A 19,907-nucleotide genomic window follows, 5' to 3' on the forward strand; every position below is an offset into this window, starting at 1 on the left:
TCTTTATTGTTCAAAACTTCGTCATTTCATATAATTTCTGTCTCATATATTTAAGCTCGAACTATAATAACTAGGGTCTTATTTTTCTTTTTTCTTTTTATTTCAGAATGCAGTGTTGCTAGTTACAACCAGCAAACCTCAGTCTAATGCCATGTACCATTTTCTGGGGATCTATCTTACTGGCTTTCTCAGCTCCCTTGCTGCAGCCATTGCTTACGTCCTGTACATATGGTTCTTCCAGATACCTGCATCATTCCAACACTTTTCATTTGTTTGCTTATGTGGGGCATTCCATTGGATCCCATTTACCATTGTTGCATATGCCACCATGTTTTCTGATATCCCATCAAATCCTATTTTCTTTACCATTTCCTTTTCCTGCGCGTACTTGCTTCATGGTCTCATACTCACCTCTCTCACCTGCGCCTTGACCCGTTTGCTCAAATTCAGTCAAAACCAAACCCATTTTAAAACCCGGCTTAGACATCAATTGACCATTTCCTGCCACCAAAGATTTGCCAAGCTTCTCTCGGGAACAGAAGCCTTCTGTATATATTTACGCCTTTTGGGTGCAAAAATTGGCAAGCACTGTTCCATTAGAGCCATCAACCCAGTATCAAACCCCGAGTTAATGTCAATAGGTGATGGAGTCCATCTTGGTGATTTTAGCAAGATAATCACCGGTTTCTACTATTCAAACGGATATGCTTGTGGAAAAATAGAGGTTCAGGAAAATTCAGTAGTGGGAAGTCAAAGCCTAATCCTCCCAGGCTCTGTTGTAGAAAAGAATGTCATTCTCGGTGCTCTTTCAGTTGCTCCAATGAATTCCATACTCCATGAGGGTAGCGTGTATATTGGATCTCAAACCCGAGTTGCAATCAGGAACTCTTCAAACTCTTTAGATGAACGGATAGAGGAAATGAACATGGAATACAAAAAAGTAGTTGCAAATATGGCTGCAAATTTAGCTGCAACAACTATCAATGTCAAAGCAAGATACTTCCACCGCATTGGTGTCAGTGGAAAGGGGCACTTGAAAATCTATGAAAAACTTGAGGGCATTCCACTGCACAAGGTTTTTCAACCTGGTAAAAGCTACCCCGTCATGTTAAGACACAGTAATAGCTTGAGTGCTGATGATGATGCTAGGATCGATGCACGTGGTGCAGCTTTGAGGATTCTTTCTGATGCACCCGATTCTAACCATGTCCCCCTCATTGACCTGACACTAAAAACTGGCAATGCGTTTTATGCTCGCACTATTGCTGATTTTGCAAGCTGGCTTGTGTGTGGACTTGCTGCGAGAGAGGAACTTGTCAAGCGTACCCCACATGTTCGTGACGCAGTGTGGAATTCACTAAGACATGCTCACTCATATGCTGAATTGCATTACTACTCAAACATTTGCAGGCTCATGCGCTTCACCGATGGACAAGAAATGTACGTGAAGTTTAAGCTGAGGCCTATTGACACAAGCATTGGTGAGGACACAGGTAAGGTAAAACCAACTGGGATTCTTCCACCGGAAACAGGTGCAATTCCAAGGGATGAAACTGATACACGCCCGTTACTTTTCCTTGCTGAAGATTTTCAACGGCGCGTGAGTTCCCCCGGCGGAGTTCGCTATGTCTTCCAAGTGCAACTCCGACCAGTGCCAGAAGATGAAGCCACACGTGACATCGCACTAGACTGCACCAAACCATGGAATGAAAGCGAGTTCCCTTACCTTGATGTTGGAGAGATAAACATCACCGAGAATCTCTCAAGGGAAGAATCAGACAGGCTTGAATTTAACCCCTATCTCAAAAGCCATGAGTTGGATGTGATCCCTGCCACTTCCAACACCCAAAGTGCCTCAATCGATCATGGCCGCTCATTGATCTACGAGATTTGCCAGCACGTGCGTAATAGACAGCCACTCCCAGTCTCTTGGAGAAACCTCGTAGAACAATCTAGCATTAAGGTAGACTTGTCCTGCTGCCCTGTCGCAGCATCAGTAGCAACATCAAAGCCCAAAAGGGAGACAAAAATGGTGACAACCTTAACCTTAACAAGAACCTGGTACCAGACATTCTCGGCAGTTTTCACTCAACCGTTGTTACAAGCAGTTTTGCCCTACATGGTGGTGGGTTTGTCTGTTTTTTCCCCTCTGAATTTTGTCATGAACATGAAGAACGCTGAGAAAGTGTCGGTGCAATGGTTGTTTCCTTTGTTTTGGATTCTCTCGGGTGTTATGGGCGCACTGGCATGTGTTGTGGCGAAATGGATTCTGGTGGGAAGGAAGAGAGAGGGTGAAACAGTAGCCTTGTGGAGCAAAAGGGTGACCATGGATAGCACGTGGCAAGCCATTAGAACGCTGGTTGGGGAGTATTTCATGGACATAGCAAGTGGGTCGTTTTTGTTCGTGCTGTGGATGAGGTTGATGGGTGCAGATATAGACATGGATGGTGATGCTTACGTTGACAGCATGGGGGCTTTGTTGAACCCTGAAATGGTGAAGATTGAGAGAGGAGGGTGTGTGGGAAGAGAAGCATTGCTATTTGGACACATATATGAAGGTGATGAAGGTGGAATGGTGAAGTTTGGAGGAATCAAAATTGGTGAAGATGGGTTTGTAGGAAGTAGAGCTGTGATAATGCCTGGTGTTCGTTTGGAGAATGAAGCCAGTCTCTCAGTCTTGTCGCTTGCCATGAAAGGAGAAATAGTTAGGTCAAGATAAACTATATATAAATAAAATTATATAACCTATACATAAATAATTATATCATGGAAGTTTTCATTTACTATATAGTGTGCTGATGATCCCATCATTACTTAGGATAGATCAAGGTAATAATTATCTTGAAACTTCTAATGATGTGAGATATTGATCAAGTGTTATCAAAGTTTATTATAATAAAGATAACATTTAAATATATATTCATTATAATTAAAATTATTTTTACATAACACTTTATAAATTACCACTATTTTTTTTGTATTGTGTATTTTATTTTAACTATTTATATTTTTCATAATAGTATATAGTAGATATCAATACTTTCTAAAGTATTGTATATAATACTAATAATAATATTATTATTATGACATTAATACTGTAATTATATATAAACTATGATAAATTTATTGATTTTGTAATGATTATCTTAGAAATTATATTACTATAAACTTTGATTTATCGCTAATATAACCACTTAAAAATTTCAGTAAAATAAGAAGATTAAAATTATATTTAAGTATAATACTAAAATGGACATTTCTTCTTATGATTTTAGTTCGTAGTTTCGGTAGGTTCGGTTCACCAAACGCAGAAATGCTAGAAAGAAAGAAATGACTACTTAATCAAATTCACATTGGAAATTGTCAATAGATGACGTGAATGTTTTAAAAGATTTTTATGGAATTTAGAAGGGTCTATGATAAAATTAATTTTACAAGTTTTTATTTTGATAGAATTTAACCATTTCAGTGTAAATTATCTTTACTTTCTAATAAGTTCCTTTTTAAAATAATATAATTTTCATTCAAATAATTTTGCAATTATATAATAAATTGTAACTAAACTAATGTTTAGTTAAATTATCTACCCACATAATATTCTTCATATGCAAAATTTTATATACTATTTTGTATTCTCTTAATAAATAAATCCCATAATAGAGATTAAAAAATTCAAGAAAAATAAACAAATCACTCAATCAAGGAAAAGTGACGAGGAGAGTTTTTTTTTTCTTAGTTTTTCTAAAAAATAAATGATAAAAAGTTTTATTTCTTTAGTGAAAGTTTATCTGTTTTAAATACTCTGATAATTTTAAAATTCTGTTTGGTCTAAATAGAACTGTCTAGAAGTGATGCTAATTTGTATCCTTTAAAAAGTTACTCATCAATTCTAATTCTACTATTTTTATCTGTTTTTATTCTCCCTATTTTATTACTTTCTCTTATATAATATATTTAATAAAAATTATAATATAAACCTATATATGCTATCTCATTCATAATATTCGTCTTAGAAGATTATTCTAAGTCTATAAATAATAAATTATTTAAATCAAAATTATAAAACTTTTTTAAAATATCAAATTACTAAAATTCAATTTATAATTAAATTATTAAGTCATTTAAATTATGTTATACTAATAATTTATAAGATTAATATACACATTTTCAATGAAATAAATCATGAAATGTCAACTTTCAACATCCATTTTTTTTAATTTACTTTTCCTCTACTTTTCAAAGCACGTGGGTTCTGAAATAAGCTAAAGTCACATTCTCCTAAACCACAAACAGAAGACCCATTACAAACTTTTTATTTTTTATTTTTAAATCCAATATAGTTGAAATACTCTATTAAGAAAAATAAATGATAAAAAGGATTATTACTATTTTTTTTTTGTAAATATAACTTTGGATTAATACAATTGTAAAATTTACTACAAAAAATATCGAATACATCATATTTTATATACAGAGACATATGATTCAACAACAGTAGTGCCAATTCTCTAATTTATTCTATTTATATAACATTTTTTTTCCATCATGCTAATTATTTAATTTTAGTTTATATCTCCTTGTTATAAAGAAAAATATGCAAACTCTCCTAGACAAAAGGAAGGGACAGAAAGTTGCAGAAGGTAGTAGCTAACTTTGTATCTGCTATGTTTGAGCATTGTAGATAATCAGTTTGCACCAGTCACAAATTTTTCTTTTCTTGTATCATTTAGAATTCACAGATTCAGTACATAGTTACTTTTGTTTTTGATGCATTTCGTGAGAAGAAACTAGGAAGGTAGTTGCAGTGACGCTTGAGATGACTGCTTTGTATCTTGTATGTATTTTGCGTGTGCATCAACTTCAAAGAACACCAAATATTTGGTTTGGGTGGTTGTGGTAGTTGAAGAAACACCACTGATGCACAAAACCTGCTCCATGAAAAATAAGCAATCCATAAAAAATGCAAAAAGTGCAACACGCTCAACTTTTGCCTTTTCCTCATGCCATGTTTATTTATTTGGATGAAATGTTTCTTTTGAGCAAATTGAGAATCTGAATCAATAGAAGGAAACACAAGGGTTTTGAATTAAATGGTTCTTTGAACGCATCAGGTTATTGTCGATTTCTTTTCTAAGGATCACTCCTTGTAAATAATCAACTTTTTATTTTTATATAAAAGAAGGATTTTGAAGTGTTTTTCTTACATTTGGTGCAGGTTAATTGGTGAGTGTGGTGTCTGAGAGAGTAAAATGCATAAGCCAGAAGGGCCAGCAGAGTTTGCTCTCAAGGAGACCTCGCCAAACATAGGAGCAGGTGCAGTCATGAGGGACAAGCTCTCCTGCACCTATGACCTGGTTGAACAAATGCAATACCTTTATGTTCGAGTGGTGAAAGCCAAGGAATTACCAGGGAAGGATGTTACTGGTGGTGTGGATCCTTATGTTGAAGTGAAGCTTGGAAACTACAAGGGCCTCACCAAGCACTTTGAGAAAAAGTCCAATCCTCAATGGAATCATGTTTTTGCCTTCTCCAAAGAAAGGATTCAAGCTTCTGTTCTGGAGGTGGTAGTGAAAGACAAAGATGTTGCTGTGGATGACTTTGTAGGGAGAGTGATGTTTGATCTGAATGAAATCCCAAAACGTGTGCCACCAGATAGCCCTTTGGCTCCACAGTGGTACAGACTAGAGGACAGGAGAGGTGAAAAAGCCAAGGGAGAGTTAATGTTGGCAGTTTGGATGGGAACTCAAGCAGACGAGGCATTTCCTGATGCATGGCATTCTGATGCCGCAACTGTTGGTCCTGAGGCTGTTGCAAACATAAGATCAAAGGTTTACCTTTCACCTAAGCTTTGGTATGTCAGGGTCAATGTTATTGAGGCTCAGGACTTGATACCAAGTGACAAAACCCGGTATCCTGAAGTTTTTGTGAAGGCCAATCTGGGAAATCAGTTTTCAAGAACTAGAGCATCTCAGAGTAAAACCATAAATCCCATGTGGAATGAGGACTTGATGTTTGTTGCTGCTGAGCCATTTGAGGAGCCTTTGGTTCTGACTGCAGAAGACAGGGTTGGTCCAAACAAGGATGAAATCCTGGGAAGGTGTGTCATTCCTTTACACAATGTGCAAAGGAGGTTTGACCATAAGCCTGTGAACACAAGGTGGTTTAACCTTGAAAAACATGTGGTTGTTGAAGGGGAAAAGAAGAAAGAGACCAAGTTCTCAAGTAGGATACACTTGAGGGTTTGCTTGGAAGGTGGATACCATGTGCTCGACGAATCAACTCAATACAGTAGTGATCTTAGACCAACAGCAAAGCAGCTATGGAAGGCCAGCATTGGAATTCTAGAACTGGGGATTATAAGTGCACAAGGGCTGATGCCAATGAAGACTAGAGATGGTAGAGGAACCACAGATGCATATTGTGTAGCTAAATATGGGCAGAAGTGGATCCGTACTAGGACAATTGTGGATAGTCTTGCTCCAAGGTGGAATGAGCAATACATTTGGGAGGTTTTTGATCCATGTACTGTTATCACAGTAGGGGTCTATGATAATGGTCATTTACATGTTGGAGAGAAATCAGGTGCATCAAAGGATTCAAGAATAGGGAAGGTGAGAATCAGGCTGTCCACTCTTGAAGCTGATAGGGTGTACACACACTCTTATCCTCTTTTAGTACTGCATAATTCTGGTGTGAAAAAAATGGGAGAGGTGCAGTTGGCTGTAAGGTTCACAAGCTTATCTGTGATAAACATGTTGTCTATGTATACACAGCCATTGTTGCCAAAGATGCACTACATCCATCCTCTGTCTGTGATTCAACTAGACAGTCTTAGGCATCAGGCTATCCAGATTGTGTCAATGAGGTTGAGCAGGGCAGAGCCACCACTGAGGAAGGAGGTGGTGGAATACATGCTAGATGTGGATTCACACATGTGGAGTATGAGAAGGAGCAAAGCCAATTTCTTCAGAATAACCATAGTTCTAGGTGGGTTGATAGCCTTTGGAAGATGGTTTGATCAGATATGCAATTGGAAGAACCCCCTCACAACCATACTCATTCATATCCTTTTCATAATACTGGTTCTCTATCCAGAACTAATACTTCCAACAACTTTCCTCTACCTTTCTCTGATTGGAATTTGGAACTTCAGATGGAGGCCAAGACATCCTCCTCATATGGACACTAGACTATCTCATGCTGATGCAGCCCACCCTGATGAACTGGATGAAGAGTTTGATACATTCCCTACTTCTCGATCATCAGATATGATCAGAATGAGGTATGATCGTTTGAGAAGCATTGCTGGGAAGGTTCAAACTGTTGTAGGGGATTTAGCCACTCAAGGAGAAAGGTTCCACAATCTACTAAGCTGGAGAGACACAAGGGCCACCACTCTCTTTGTGACATTCTGTTTCATTGCTGCACTGGTTCTCTATGTTACTCCTTTCCAAGTTGTCTTCCTTCTCATTGGTTTCTATGTTCTAAGGCACCCCAGATTCCGCCAGAAACATCCTTCAGCTCCATTCAACTACTTCAAGAGATTGCCTGCTAGAGTGGACACCATATTGTAAACATTATTGTTCATCTCTCTCAAAATTTTCCACACCATTATTACCTTCATCAGGTTTCAAGCCCTTTGCCACAGTGCCTCTGTTAATGTTACGTTTGTTCATAGAAATTGTAAACTTTCATGTCACTGCATTTATGCTTATAAACAGTAGTATTTTCCATGTAATTAACCCTGTTATTTTTTCAGAGTTTTGTAGTACAATTAATGTTACTATTGGACTGATCTTACTATATTGGCAATTTATATTTTAGTGGTTGTAAATACTTTTATTTATTTCAATATAATTTTTTTATTACTATTTAAAGTTGATGGTTTGTTTTGGTGTGTTATATTTAAGTAAATATTATATTCTTTTTTAAACATTATATTATTCTTATGATTCTATATAATATAATTGTAATCCAAACATTTTTTTCATAATTTTTTTTTTACTATTAAGGGTTAGTAAATTAAAAAGATGGAAGTGATTTTTTAGTTTATTATGATGTTCTCACTTATACCAATTTATTATATATACTTTAAATATTTTGTGTTATATTATAAGTAAGAAATAAATGTATGTTAGTGTCTTTTTTCAATCCACACAATATAGATACATCATTTTATTTGTTATTGTTGGTATCTTATTCAATATTATCCTCCAAGCAAAAATTTGTGTTGAGTTACCTTTACATTCCATTAACATATTGTACAAATCTATGTTTTTCTCAATACAAGGGTTTTACATTTTTCGTTACCAAATTTGATAATATATGTATTTTCCTCATATTTCCAAGTTCATTCATCTTCCCTCTTTTTCTTTATTTTTGTTTATTGTACTGGTACACAAATTCATCTCTCACTCAAATCATTCTTTTTCTTCGTGTTACTTTCTAGTCTCATTTATTATTCTCTCATTTTTCACTCTTTTATGGTTCTATTCTTAATTATATAATTCCAATATAGTTTCGAAAACCTAAAGTTTAAGGAATTTGTTCTAGCCAAGTATTTTTTAAAAATTTTATCCTAGACTCTAAACCTACTTTTCGCTTTATATTTTGGTCAAATCATTTTTCTTTTTTTCCCCTCCTCACATATATTCTTTAAGTTTTTTCATCATTGACCTATTTTGATGTTTACTCTTCCTAATGAGACCTCTTTAAGATTTATATTTTGATTTCAATTTTTTTTATTGGTCATTTTCTTTTTTATCTAGTTTTCATTTTCATTTGGCTAATAAAGTTTTATTGAACAACTCGATGTTTTCTTTTTCTATTCCTCCTTCCATTTTTTGTGAAAATTATTATGTCCCATAAAACAGAATGATAAGATAAGTCTTAATGATGTGAGTCAAAAGTCTAAAGATTACTAAAGTTATTATTGGTTTTTATTGTATAAGTGAACAATAAATTAGGTAGCTCAAATAGAGTAAATTAAAGAGATCATAAATAGTTTGGATAAAATAATTTCTCATAGATACTGATAGTCCTTATAATATTATTGTTTTCTCTTAACATTTTGAAAATAAAATAGAATTTGTTTGGATATAAGTTTATCCTTCAAACAAAATGTTTGATTTTTACCTAATCTAAATAAATAAGCTTATGATAGGATTTAAGATTTAAAGTTTACTATTATTATAAGAAAAAATTATTAAAAAATAAAAGTGAAAAGAAAAAATATATGTAATATATTAAATTCATGATAAGATTACATAGTATATATAATTGAAAAATACTTATTAGAAAGAAAAAAAAAACTATAATTTTCTTCACCATTTTTTTCCTTAGATTCACTTTTGTAACCGCTACTATATAGGATACATAAATTTAGAATAGTTTTATCTTTTATTAATATATTTCATTTTATTATTTTTATTTTAAAAATGTTGTGAATATTTTTTAATTTACTATTATAATTTATTTCTAAATGTTATTTTAATATACATCATTCTTTATCGTTTTTACTTTTTATCAATATATTTCATTTTATAATTTCATTTCAAATTTTGTAATTATTTTTTAAATTTGATTAATTATCAAAATTATGTGATAATTTTTTATATTATCGGAATAAATAAATAAATATACATGTATTTTCATTCATATTTATTATAGAAATGTTACTATTTTGAAACTATTCACCAAACAATTATTAATATTTACTGTAAGGGCCTCAGAATCATTAGGCCATTGGGTCCTATGTGGGACAGCTGGCCCATCTCTCTAAGTCAATCTGACCTTAGGAAAGAGCTCAGCAGATTCTAATTTTCTGAACTTCTCTCAACAAATTTCAAGCCCTAACTCTCTCTGCCTTCTCTCTAAATTTCCAACTCTTTGAACCTTTCAATCTTGAGTTGGAGAGTGCTCAGACGTTCATCTCACCGAAGGCTTCCTTTTGAACCGATCGCATTTTCGATTGGACCGGTGAGTCAACTTTTCCCTTCTCTGTCTCCATTCTCAAACCTAGAACATGCAATGCTACTGGTGGTATGTTACTAGGGGGTTTTGTTTATAATTTTTGTTTGTTAAATCAAGCTCTAAGAGTTGTTACTGTCACCACCTTGGTGGTTTGTAGGGTTTGGTTGAGTTCTCATTTGGTGAAACACCGTAAAGGAGCGTTCCTGTGAGCTTGGTAGTTCGACTCTGAGGTAAGGGGAGCTAGTTACAATTTTAGATGATGTATGATATGCTTGTCTGATTTATTTTGTTTTTTACTGTTATGCTATTTTGGTGATGAACATGTTTAAATTGTGTTGGTTGAAAGTGAAGAAATTGTGTGATCATGCTGTACTGATGTTGATTTTACTTGGATATATTTGTTGGTTGTACTGACTGTTGTTGGAGAGGACTGGAGTATGTAATGTTGGTCTTGGGGTTATTAAATAGGTGTGCAGGTATTGTGTTAGCTTACGGTAAAGGGAAGTGAGATAAGGGAAATGGGGCAAGTAGAGTCTAAAACACTATAGGGCAGTTTGGATAACTTAGGTTACTGAATTGGGACTTGTTGAGAGTACTGTGTTGGTAGGATAGAGGAATCTTAAAAACCTGAGTTGGCACATCCCTGATCATAGAGCAGCCCTGGCCTGGTCCAGTACGTTGTGACTAGTCATATGTGTTAGCGTCGAAGGTGAGACTGATGCGTTCAGACATCTGATTCTTCTCCGTTGACCAACTGGGTAGTAAAGAGTGGTTGGAATGGAATTGATGAGTTGGTCTTGTGAGAGGAACTGAGGTAGAGGATTTGAGCCTAGGGAGTCTTGAGTGAAATTGGACAGTGGGGCTGGCTGGTATGAGTATATTAGAACTGGTTAGGGTCATAAAATTGAGCAAAGCCATTAGCAACATGGTAGGATTGAAATTGGGTCCTGAGTTAATAAAATTGGGACTTTAATGAAGAGTCAGGTAGTGAACTTGAGAGTTAGGGGTTCTGGGTATAATTGGGCTATTGGGGCAGTCTTAGCAAGTGGATTGTGACTTGTTTGAGTCACCAAATTGGTCATAATAGGTACAAAGTGTTAAAATTGGGTTTGGGGTCCTCTAGTTATTGAGTTTGATGTTTTGGAGTAGAAATTGAGTTGGTTTAGTACATCTAATTCCTATCCAAATGACCAATGCAATACTTTACTTTCATCTATAAACATGTTTCATATCAATATTAGTGTTACAAATTTGAAATTGTTCATTTGAATATGTCTAAGATGCACCAAAACCAAAAAAAATCACGTTATTGTCACAGACTAATAAGAATAATCGATTATCTCACTTGATAATCGATTATTCTAGTCAGAGAGTTGTATCCTCTTCAAAGCTCTCGCAAATAATCGATTATCATATTGTCGTCGGAAAATCATCCAGGACAGTTTTGGGTGGTTTTCGGGGCTCCGAATATCATTTTTGGACGTTCTCTAGGTCGTCTTGAGGGTTTTGGGCCTTTTCGAAACTGTTGATGATGGTTTCAAAGTTATTTTCCTTGTCTAAGTATGATTTTACGGGGTTTTTTACTGTTTAGTGGTTCTCTTGGGACTGTTATTGTCTGGTAATGTGTATTGGACTGATTAATGTTGTTTGCTTGGCAGAGTGTCATGTATGTTTATACATTTGGATTGTTTGATGTGGGTTGCTTAACAAATTATTGTGTACGTGTATGTATGATGATGTAAATGAATATGAAGAGGACATCTCAGGAAGAGATGACTGAAAGTGATGTGTGGGGTGATGATGTTGTTCTGTATAACTGTATGGAGCTTTGAACTGGTATGTCTATCCCTACACTCGAAGCATTGTTCATACTCAGATAGAGGAGAGCAGTGTAAGTGGTGAGAGTAGAGGGAGGTCCTCGTCTATAGTCTTAGAGTTTAGACATAGACAGATTGGGGGATTTACCTTGCATAGTGTTGGGGAGTGCCAGCTGAACTACGCAAGTGCAAAGACGACCAATAGTTCGACAGTTATACTAATCCGGATGAGTCGCGTGAGTGTTTGAGTCATGGTTTAAAGTGTTATGTATTAACTGTTTTATATGTACTAAGCATGATGATTGTTAATTGATTGAACAATATGATTATTGCTTGTTTATCTAGCTCACCCTTGCTTCTGTGTTGTGTGCTGCTTGTGTATGTTTTTTTCTTTGCGATGATCATCCATTTGGATGGGAGCAGATGTTGTTGAGGAAATACCTCTGGAGCAAGAGCTGGAGGAGAATGATACTGCTGCACAGTCTACTTAGGATTTAGATATTTACACCTTTGGATATTAAATACTCTAAATTGTCTAAGTTTAAAACTGTGTATTATATTTTGGATGACTGGAATTTCGTATTTAATTGCTAAGTCATACTCTAACTGTTCTCTTTATTGGGAATGTTGACTCCTAAATTATATGATGTGGTTACTATATTTTGGGATGTCACATTTGCAGTATCGTTTAATCAAGAATTATAATATAATTGAAAACTAACTTCTATTTAAAGTGATTTTAATGAATTGATAATACAACAAAACTAAACTTAAATAATATATATATATATATATATATATATATATATTTTTTTTTTTTGAAGTATATTTTTAATTACTTTAAATTAGCAATTAATATTTTTTTGAATTTATGTATAGAGATTATGGAATATCTTTCATTTTAAGTAGACGATGACACTTCATTTTACTTCATTCTTATTCATTTAAATTTATTATTAATATTTATAATCAATTAAATCAAGATATTCGCTGAAAGAATTTAAAGAAAATTACTTTAAATTTTGTGTTCAGATATAAAATGATTTATAAAACAAACTTATATAATTAATTACATTTAAGAACACAATTATTATATTATAAATATGTTATTAATATTTACATACATCTAATTAATTATATTAAACATAATTAACCACGTATTGTTAAATATAATTGAATGTATTTTTTTATACAAGTGATTGTGTTTATATGTTTTTACTGTAATCAAATAAATAATTAAAAAATAATGATAAAAAATTATATATTATTAATTTTTATTTTTATTAATTTATTTTTCAATATACTCTTTTCTTTTCCTTTTACATTTCATTAATTCTTATTATCAAATAAAAAACATAAGATAAGAGAATAGAAGTAAGGATAGACAATGTAACATCTTGATTTGATTGATTCATACTTAGACTAAAAGTGCTCATGGGAGAATCTATTATTATTCCTCTCAAATCAGAATATTAATTGAGTTATTTACTGTACTTATAATAATTCCAAATTTTAATATTTTCTTCATTAAAACATTAATATGTATTATTCATCAGACATAATACAGAATTATTCTCATTTAATAGTTAATTATTGGATACAATAGTAGGAGATAACTAGATTCATGCATCTTAAATTCCACACAGATTACAAGTTTTTGAGAAACAGTCATAAGATAAAAGCTTATACAAATCAATTTTCACCACAAAACTAATTTACTCTTTTCTTAGTTTTTTTATTTATAATACCACTAACCCCTCTTCTTGCCCAAAACGCTTTTATCTCCATTTAAATAAAATATTAATTATGAAAAAATTTCAATGAATTACTTAATTTTCACAATATTATTATTTTAACATGAGAATGGTAGAAAATAAATATTTATTTAATATAATTTAAATTATAATAAATTGATGTCATAAAGACTTAATTATTTATTTGATTAACATTCTTAATATTTTTTATTTTTATACTTAAAGCTTATTTGTTTTCCTTTCTAGATATGTTCTTTTTAATCTATTTCAGTTTCTAGAAATTAAAACAATAAATACTTAAAGACATTAAAAATAATGTAAAAAGGCCTAAAAGTATTAAATTATATTTAAGGATTTCAAAAAAATTGTGCAGTACAAGAAACATTTTAAACATATGAATGATATTTTTTTAATTTAAAAAAATAATTTACATTTAATACGATGCTATGACAATGCTATGACAACTCAAGATATTAGAAATGATAAGTAAAAGGAGAAATGAATTAAAGGAATCCATATCATGTATAAATAAAGATAAAAATTATTAGATTTTATACAAATATTGAAAAAATTATGAAACATTAGTAGATATAAATATGTAAAACTTAAACAAAGCAATTAGTTCATGTGAATTTTGTTTTAAAAAATTAATAAAATTGAGGCGGTGAATTCTGAGGAGGGAGAGAAGAGAAAAATAAAAGGTTTGAGTGATGGAAGGGTGAGGTGCACAGGACATAGGATAGGCGTAACCACAGAGAATTTTGACATTGAATGGCACACTTTCAATTAAAATTGTCTTCTATCTCTCTCTTTCTCACTCATCTCTTTCTTTCTCTTTCTTCTCCTTTCTGTCTCACCCCAAAATCTTTAGGCTCAACCCACCATCCAATTTCCAACCATTGTTCGTCACAAAAGCTAAAACCTTTTAGGGTTCTTATCATCTTCGCTCAATTAGCCAATAACAGAAAAAAAGCAGGGAACCCAGGACGAAACGAATACAAAAGTTCAAATCTTTCTGTGATCTAGATGACCGAAATGGAAGAAATTGGACCTGATGTCTGGTGTGTCTATTATGTTTTTTTTTTTCAGGAGTTTAATTTGGTTGCATGTTCTTCTGTAATAAAGTTTAATATTTTCTCTTTGCCCAGTCCTTTTAGATATATATTTGTTGGTTTATGATTTGTGAATGCTCTCTGTATCGTTTTTTTTTATATAGCCTTCCTCCTTGAATTTCTATTGGCTGTTGTCAATCATAACTTAGTTTGATTTTTGGATTCATCCTATGGGAACTTCATGCTGGTTGTGGGGTTTTCAATCTGATATGCTGTGTCAAATTGTTAACTATAATTCTACTGAAGAATCTGTCTTAGGAGGAAGGTGTGTGGGAGATCATTGAGGCCTTTAATGTTTAGTTATAATAGAAATAATCTATGGTCCGAGGGAGAAGAAATGAGGATGTGATTTTGATGGGTGATAAAGGGTTAGTTATAATAGTTATTAATTAGCCAATCCTGGTACAAATAATCCGAAAAGGTTTCATTTTGTATTGTACTTTGAATGTTCCAGTGGTCATTTAGGACATTGGAGTTCAGTTTTATGTGTCCAGTGATTAGTGGTGACCAAGTTAGCCTACACTTTTTAAGTTCAAATTTGTACCCTTTTAACCAATCCAAGAGATTTTTTTATATAATAAAGAATCTTGTGATTAATGGTCATGAGTTGAACTGCAGTTCGGATTTAGAAGTTGATGATATTAGATGCCCCAATATAGCAGAGAAAGATGTCAGTGATGAAGAGATTGAAGCAGAAGAATTGGAGCGGCGGATGTGGAAGGATCGAATCAAACTCAAAAGGCTAAAGGAAAGACAGAAGCTGGCGATTCAGCAAGCTGCAGAGAAGCAAAAGCCAAGGCAGTCCACTGATCAAGCTCGTAGGAAGAAAATGTCAAGAGCACAGGATGGGATTCTGAAGTATATGCTGAAGCTTATGGAAGTCTGCAAAGCTCGTGGATTTGTATACGGGATCATTCCTGAGAAGGGAAAGCCGGTTAGTGGTTCCTCTGATAACATTAGAGCATGGTGGAAGGAGAAGGTAAAGTTTGATAAGAATGGCCCTGCAGCTATAGCCAAGTATGAAGCTGAGTGTCTTGCTATGAGTGAGGCCGATAACAGCCGAAATGGTAACTCGCAGAGCATTCTCCAAGACCTGCAAGATGCAACACTTGGATCACTTTTGTCTTCTTTGATGCAACATTGTGATCCTCCTCAGAGGAAGTATCCATTGGAAAAGGGTGTACCTCCACCATGGTGGCCAACTGGTAATGAAGATTGGTGGTCACAGTTGAATTTACCTCATGGGCAGAGTCCTCCTTATAAGAAGCCACATGATTTGAAGAAGATGTGGAAAGTGGGAGTGCTCACTGCTGTTATAAAGCACATGTCACCTAATATTGCAAAGATAAGGAGGCATGTTCGGCAGTCAAAATGCTTGCAGGACAAGATGACAGCAAAGGAAAGTGCAATTTGGTTGGGGGTATTGAGTCGAGAAGAAGCTCTCATTAGGCAGCCTAGTAGTGACAATGGTACATCTGGAGTAACTGGAATGCTACCTGGTGTTCCTGCTGAGAATAAGCAAGCTGCTACTAGTAGTGCAAGCAACTATGATGTCGATGGTACTGATGATGGCATTGGTTCTGTTTCGTCTAAAGAGGATAGGAGAATTCAGATTGTGGAAACTGAACCACCAGTTAACCCGCGCAGGGTTAGGAAGCATGTCGAAGATAGAGATCAATCTAAGCAGCGACCGAGAAAACTCCGAATGACATCAAGGACTGTTGACAAACCACCAGCACAATCTGACAATGAAGTTTTACATGCTGAGCCAAGAAGTAAAGGGCTCAATATTATCCAGACAGGAGCAGAAGTAGTTCGAATCCAGATTCATGGAAATGAACAGTCCAATGAGACAGATTCTACTGCAAGGCCACTGGAAAAGGAGCTTGAGGTGCCTGCACAACTACCTGCACCCGAGTTTGATCATTACTCTTATTTACATACAAACAACTTAATTTCCACAGAAAGTATTTATACGAGTGGAAGGCCAATACACTATCCTGAGTTGCAAAACCCTGACATGCAGCATGAACCCACTTATAATCTTTATAATCCCGCAGCAGGGTATGATCCTGGTCATAGGCAGCAGCTACATCCTGGGAACAACAGTGAAGGAAGGCCAGAGATTGATGCAGTTCATGTACAGGCTGTGCATATAAAAGGGGATGAAATTACTGGAGGAGATCTGCAATATTTTGGTAAAGATGCATTTCAGAATGAGCTTGATAGACCTATTGATCATTCTTTCTTTGGATCACCGCTTAGTAGCATGTCATTAGATTTTGGAGGACTTAACAGTCCATTGCATTTAGATGATTTCTTGGGTGATGATGAAATGATACAGTACTTTGGAGCATAATTTATTGAAACTGCTAGCTCAGCAGAGACAGTAAGTGCTATTATTCTTCTCTTGTATAATGCTGTGTCAAAATTGTATATCCTGATCCATGACTTCTGTATTGTATTCATCCTTTTCCAGGAATAACAAAAATTCCAGTACCTGTTGCTTATCTGGGTAAAGGTTCCCAGATTAGTATTTGTGTCTATGGAGTTTGAGGTTAAATTTTTTTAACTAACAGGTCATAAGCAGGGTATTAGAAGAACCGAAGCATGAACTCCTGTATCAATTACTACATTTCCATAACAATAAATATGTTTTAGGGTTCAATGTAAACTTATCAATTGTTGTGTTCACTGAACTGCACATATGAATGAATGTTTAGTATTTTTAGATTTTTAGAATAGGGTTGCCTCCAAATTTAATAAATTATCTTTGTTTCCATGCTCTTTCCCTTTTGCTTGTTTCCAAGACCATTGATGCATCCCCTTTTGCATAACATTTATATGTTTCCCTAGGGAGAGTGATCTTTTCCTATGGATGAAAAGTTTGACACATTCAACTCACTTATATTTTAAAACTTTCATTTTATAATAATATATCATATACTAAGAAAAATTATGAAAGGATTAGGATCTGATACAGTGAATTGGAGGATCTATTATTCCCTGTTCGGCCAATATGTTGGGTTTTCCAACAAATGAACAAGTGTGCTCTTGTCCATATTAGGAATATAAAAGATGGCTATCTCTCTGTTATTGGATGAAAAGTTCACAGACATTGTGATGAGTGTCACTTGGCCTTAGTGCTCAACTACAAACTATGGAATCTATAAATGCGCACAACGTAAGCAGTCACTGTCATGCTGTTTTAATATTCATTTCTTAATATCATGTTTACTCAACTTTGATTAATTAAGATGCTTGTTTTATTGTACTATTTTTCTTGGTTCCTTCCTTCCCTAACACTACATCACACCTTCATCCCCTTCAAAGCAGTAGTTTTAAAAATTAATATTTTTAAACTCTAAACTTTGATACGATTCAATTTAAATATTAACTTAGAATATCATTTTAATAGACGTATAAAAAATATTAATATTATTGAATTAGAAAATTATATCTATTTATTATTAAAGTATAAAAGGTAAAATATATTAAAATTTGAGATATAGATAAATTTTTATTTTATGCCAAATTTAAAACTTACAAATATATCTAACTGTTTTTTCAACTTTATATAACTAAAAAGCTGTCATATTCTCGGAAACATCATATAAGATTTTGGTTTTATTTCCTATCTTAAACAAAACGATAAAGATCATATAAAACGTGTGGGAAAAGGATAAAGTTTAAAGTATTTATGAATAGATCATGTATTTAAAAGCTACATGATATAGATCATATATCTGAAAGAAACAAGCGTGTGCTATGCTTTTATATGTAATTTTAATCTTTGTTTCTAACTTGAGAACATTTATATTACATCCTTACTTTATTTCTTTACAAAAATGATTATCAATATTAAGCATATATTACTTTTTAATCTTTAAACTGTTTTCAAAGGTTTCTTTTGATCAACATTTTACATCTGAGTTTTAACTACTTTCAATTCTTTCTTTTAATACCAAAATGACATCTTTCGTATAACATAAACTATATATAACTTTTTTAGAAATTGTTCATTTTTCCTTTTATTAAAGCTATTAATTTTTTTACTCAAATGAAAATGTATTCACAAGCTAATATCTATGCTTTTACCCGAATAATTCGTACATAAGGTTTGTGTATGTCATTAATTTTTCTTAATCAGACCCCTTTTATTAAAAAGAACGGAAGAAATAAATTGCCAAGGAAAATTACCAATCGAATTGTATCTCAGTAATAACTCTTATTTAAAGCTATTCATTTTTCAAGAGTGTGTAAGTCATTAATTTTTCTTAATTATGATCCACGCCTTTTAAAAAGAACGGAAAAAACAAAATTGCCAAGGAAAATTACCATTAACCAATCCAATTGTATCTCAGTAATCAACTCTTTTGTATCAATGATCTGAAAATTCAATCGGTGAAGAGAGTTTCTTGAAGAAGATCAAGTTCTGTTCCTTGGTGGAGCTTTTCCTTCAGCTTTTGTGTTTCCCATTTGTACCTTCGTTTTCTTATGCTTCCTTGGATCTTTGGGGCTCCAACTTCTGAGATTGTTCCTCGCATTTGAACATCACTTTAGGATAAATTGAATCGGGTTTTCACTAAAAATTGTTGCTCTCATTTATATCATCATTTTTTGTGCATTGAATGTGATAAATGGACATTCGATTTTTCATCGTTTCAGTTTTTAATTAGTTTGATGAATTGATGACATAAATTTTAGTTCATTTGACTGACAACTGGAAGCCACTTTATTTATATTGACTATAATGATCATCTGTTTGTATGCTCGGTTCGAATAACAATATGAAACATCTATTAATAATAACTATTATTACACGGTAAGCAAAATTAAAAATCTTAGTTTTTGAGAAATTATAATATAGGTTATGTACAATCATAAACAAGCAGTTCACGGGAAAGTAATTGCTCGTTTACATGCCAATCTGACAAATTTGTCTCATTTAAACCTTTTTCATTTATTTTCTATTCGACAATATAGCCACTTCAATTCATCGTTTATTCGACGCATTTCTTCGCATCGTTAAAAAGGAGATGAAAATCATTCTTTCCTTTGTGCACAATTTTAAAAATGATATTCAATGCCACAAAGTCCCTACTAACAAAATAGAGCCAAAACACAACCTTCAAAATGAAAAAACAAATAGAGAATCCAACCATCCAACACATCAATTTTACCTCCTTTTCCTTTTCCTGCTTTTGAGAAAAACACAACCATTCACAGTATTAATTGATACATATTCTGCA

The 19,907-nt window shown here is 33.5% G+C and overlaps 3 protein-coding genes and 1 long non-coding RNA gene across 6 annotated transcripts; all 4 read left to right on the top strand.

Annotated features, from left to right (window-relative positions):
• The first annotated feature begins 304 nt into the window (after positions 1-304).
• On the top strand, positions 305-2,719 carry LOC128194746 (uncharacterized). Its single transcript, XM_052870761.1, has one exon. The coding sequence runs from the start codon at positions 329-331 to the stop codon at positions 2,717-2,719; it is 2,391 nt and encodes a 796-aa protein (XP_052726721.1). The 5' UTR covers positions 305-328.
• Positions 2,720-5,041: 2,322 nt separating this feature from the next.
• On the top strand, positions 5,042-7,804 carry LOC108333498 (FT-interacting protein 3). The gene is made up of 2 exons (XM_017568963.2): positions 5,042-5,111; positions 5,216-7,804. The coding sequence occupies exon 2, from the start codon at positions 5,250-5,252 to the stop codon at positions 7,572-7,574; it is 2,325 nt and encodes a 774-aa protein (XP_017424452.1). The 5' UTR covers positions 5,042-5,111; positions 5,216-5,249; the 3' UTR covers positions 7,575-7,804.
• A 2,030-nt stretch (positions 7,805-9,834) lies between these two features.
• LOC108333829 (uncharacterized) lies at positions 9,835-12,413 on the top strand. The gene is made up of 3 exons (XR_001832612.2): positions 9,835-9,978; positions 10,130-10,202; positions 12,213-12,413. It is a non-coding gene; the product is annotated as an uncharacterized LOC108333829 (long non-coding RNA).
• Positions 12,414-14,310: 1,897 nt separating this feature from the next.
• On the top strand, positions 14,311-17,437 carry LOC108334221 (ETHYLENE INSENSITIVE 3-like 3 protein). 3 transcript variants are annotated; one of them, XM_052870855.1, is made up of 3 exons: positions 14,313-14,604; positions 15,274-17,044; positions 17,135-17,437. In XM_052870855.1, the coding sequence occupies exons 1-2, from the start codon at positions 14,570-14,572 to the stop codon at positions 17,012-17,014; spliced, it is 1,776 nt and encodes a 591-aa protein (XP_052726815.1). In that variant the 5' UTR covers positions 14,313-14,569; the 3' UTR covers positions 17,015-17,044; positions 17,135-17,437. The 3 variants fall into 3 exon arrangements, with proteins under 3 accessions (XP_052726813.1, XP_052726815.1, XP_052726814.1); XM_052870853.1 differs by having other exon boundaries at positions 14,311-17,044; XM_052870854.1 differs by having other exon boundaries at positions 14,314-14,604; positions 15,274-17,437.
• Positions 17,438-19,907: the final 2,470 nt, after the last annotated feature.

Source organism: Vigna angularis, chromosome 11 (assembly GCF_016808095.1).
Source record: "Vigna angularis cultivar LongXiaoDou No.4 chromosome 11, ASM1680809v1, whole genome shotgun sequence".
Taxonomy (NCBI): domain Eukaryota; kingdom Viridiplantae; phylum Streptophyta; class Magnoliopsida; order Fabales; family Fabaceae; genus Vigna; species Vigna angularis.

Bases quoted from the DNA above. Each gene is read 5' to 3' on its own strand.
- LOC128194746 (XM_052870761.1), top strand. From the start codon at position 329: ATGTTTTCTGATATCCCATCAAATCCTATTTTCTTTACCATTTCCTTT.
- LOC108333498 (XM_017568963.2), top strand. From the start codon at position 5,250: ATGCATAAGCCAGAAGGGCCAGCAGAGTTTGCTCTCAAGGAGACCTCG.
- LOC108334221 (XM_052870853.1), top strand. From the start codon at position 15,101: ATGTTCCAGTGGTCATTTAGGACATTGGAGTTCAGTTTTATGTGTCCA.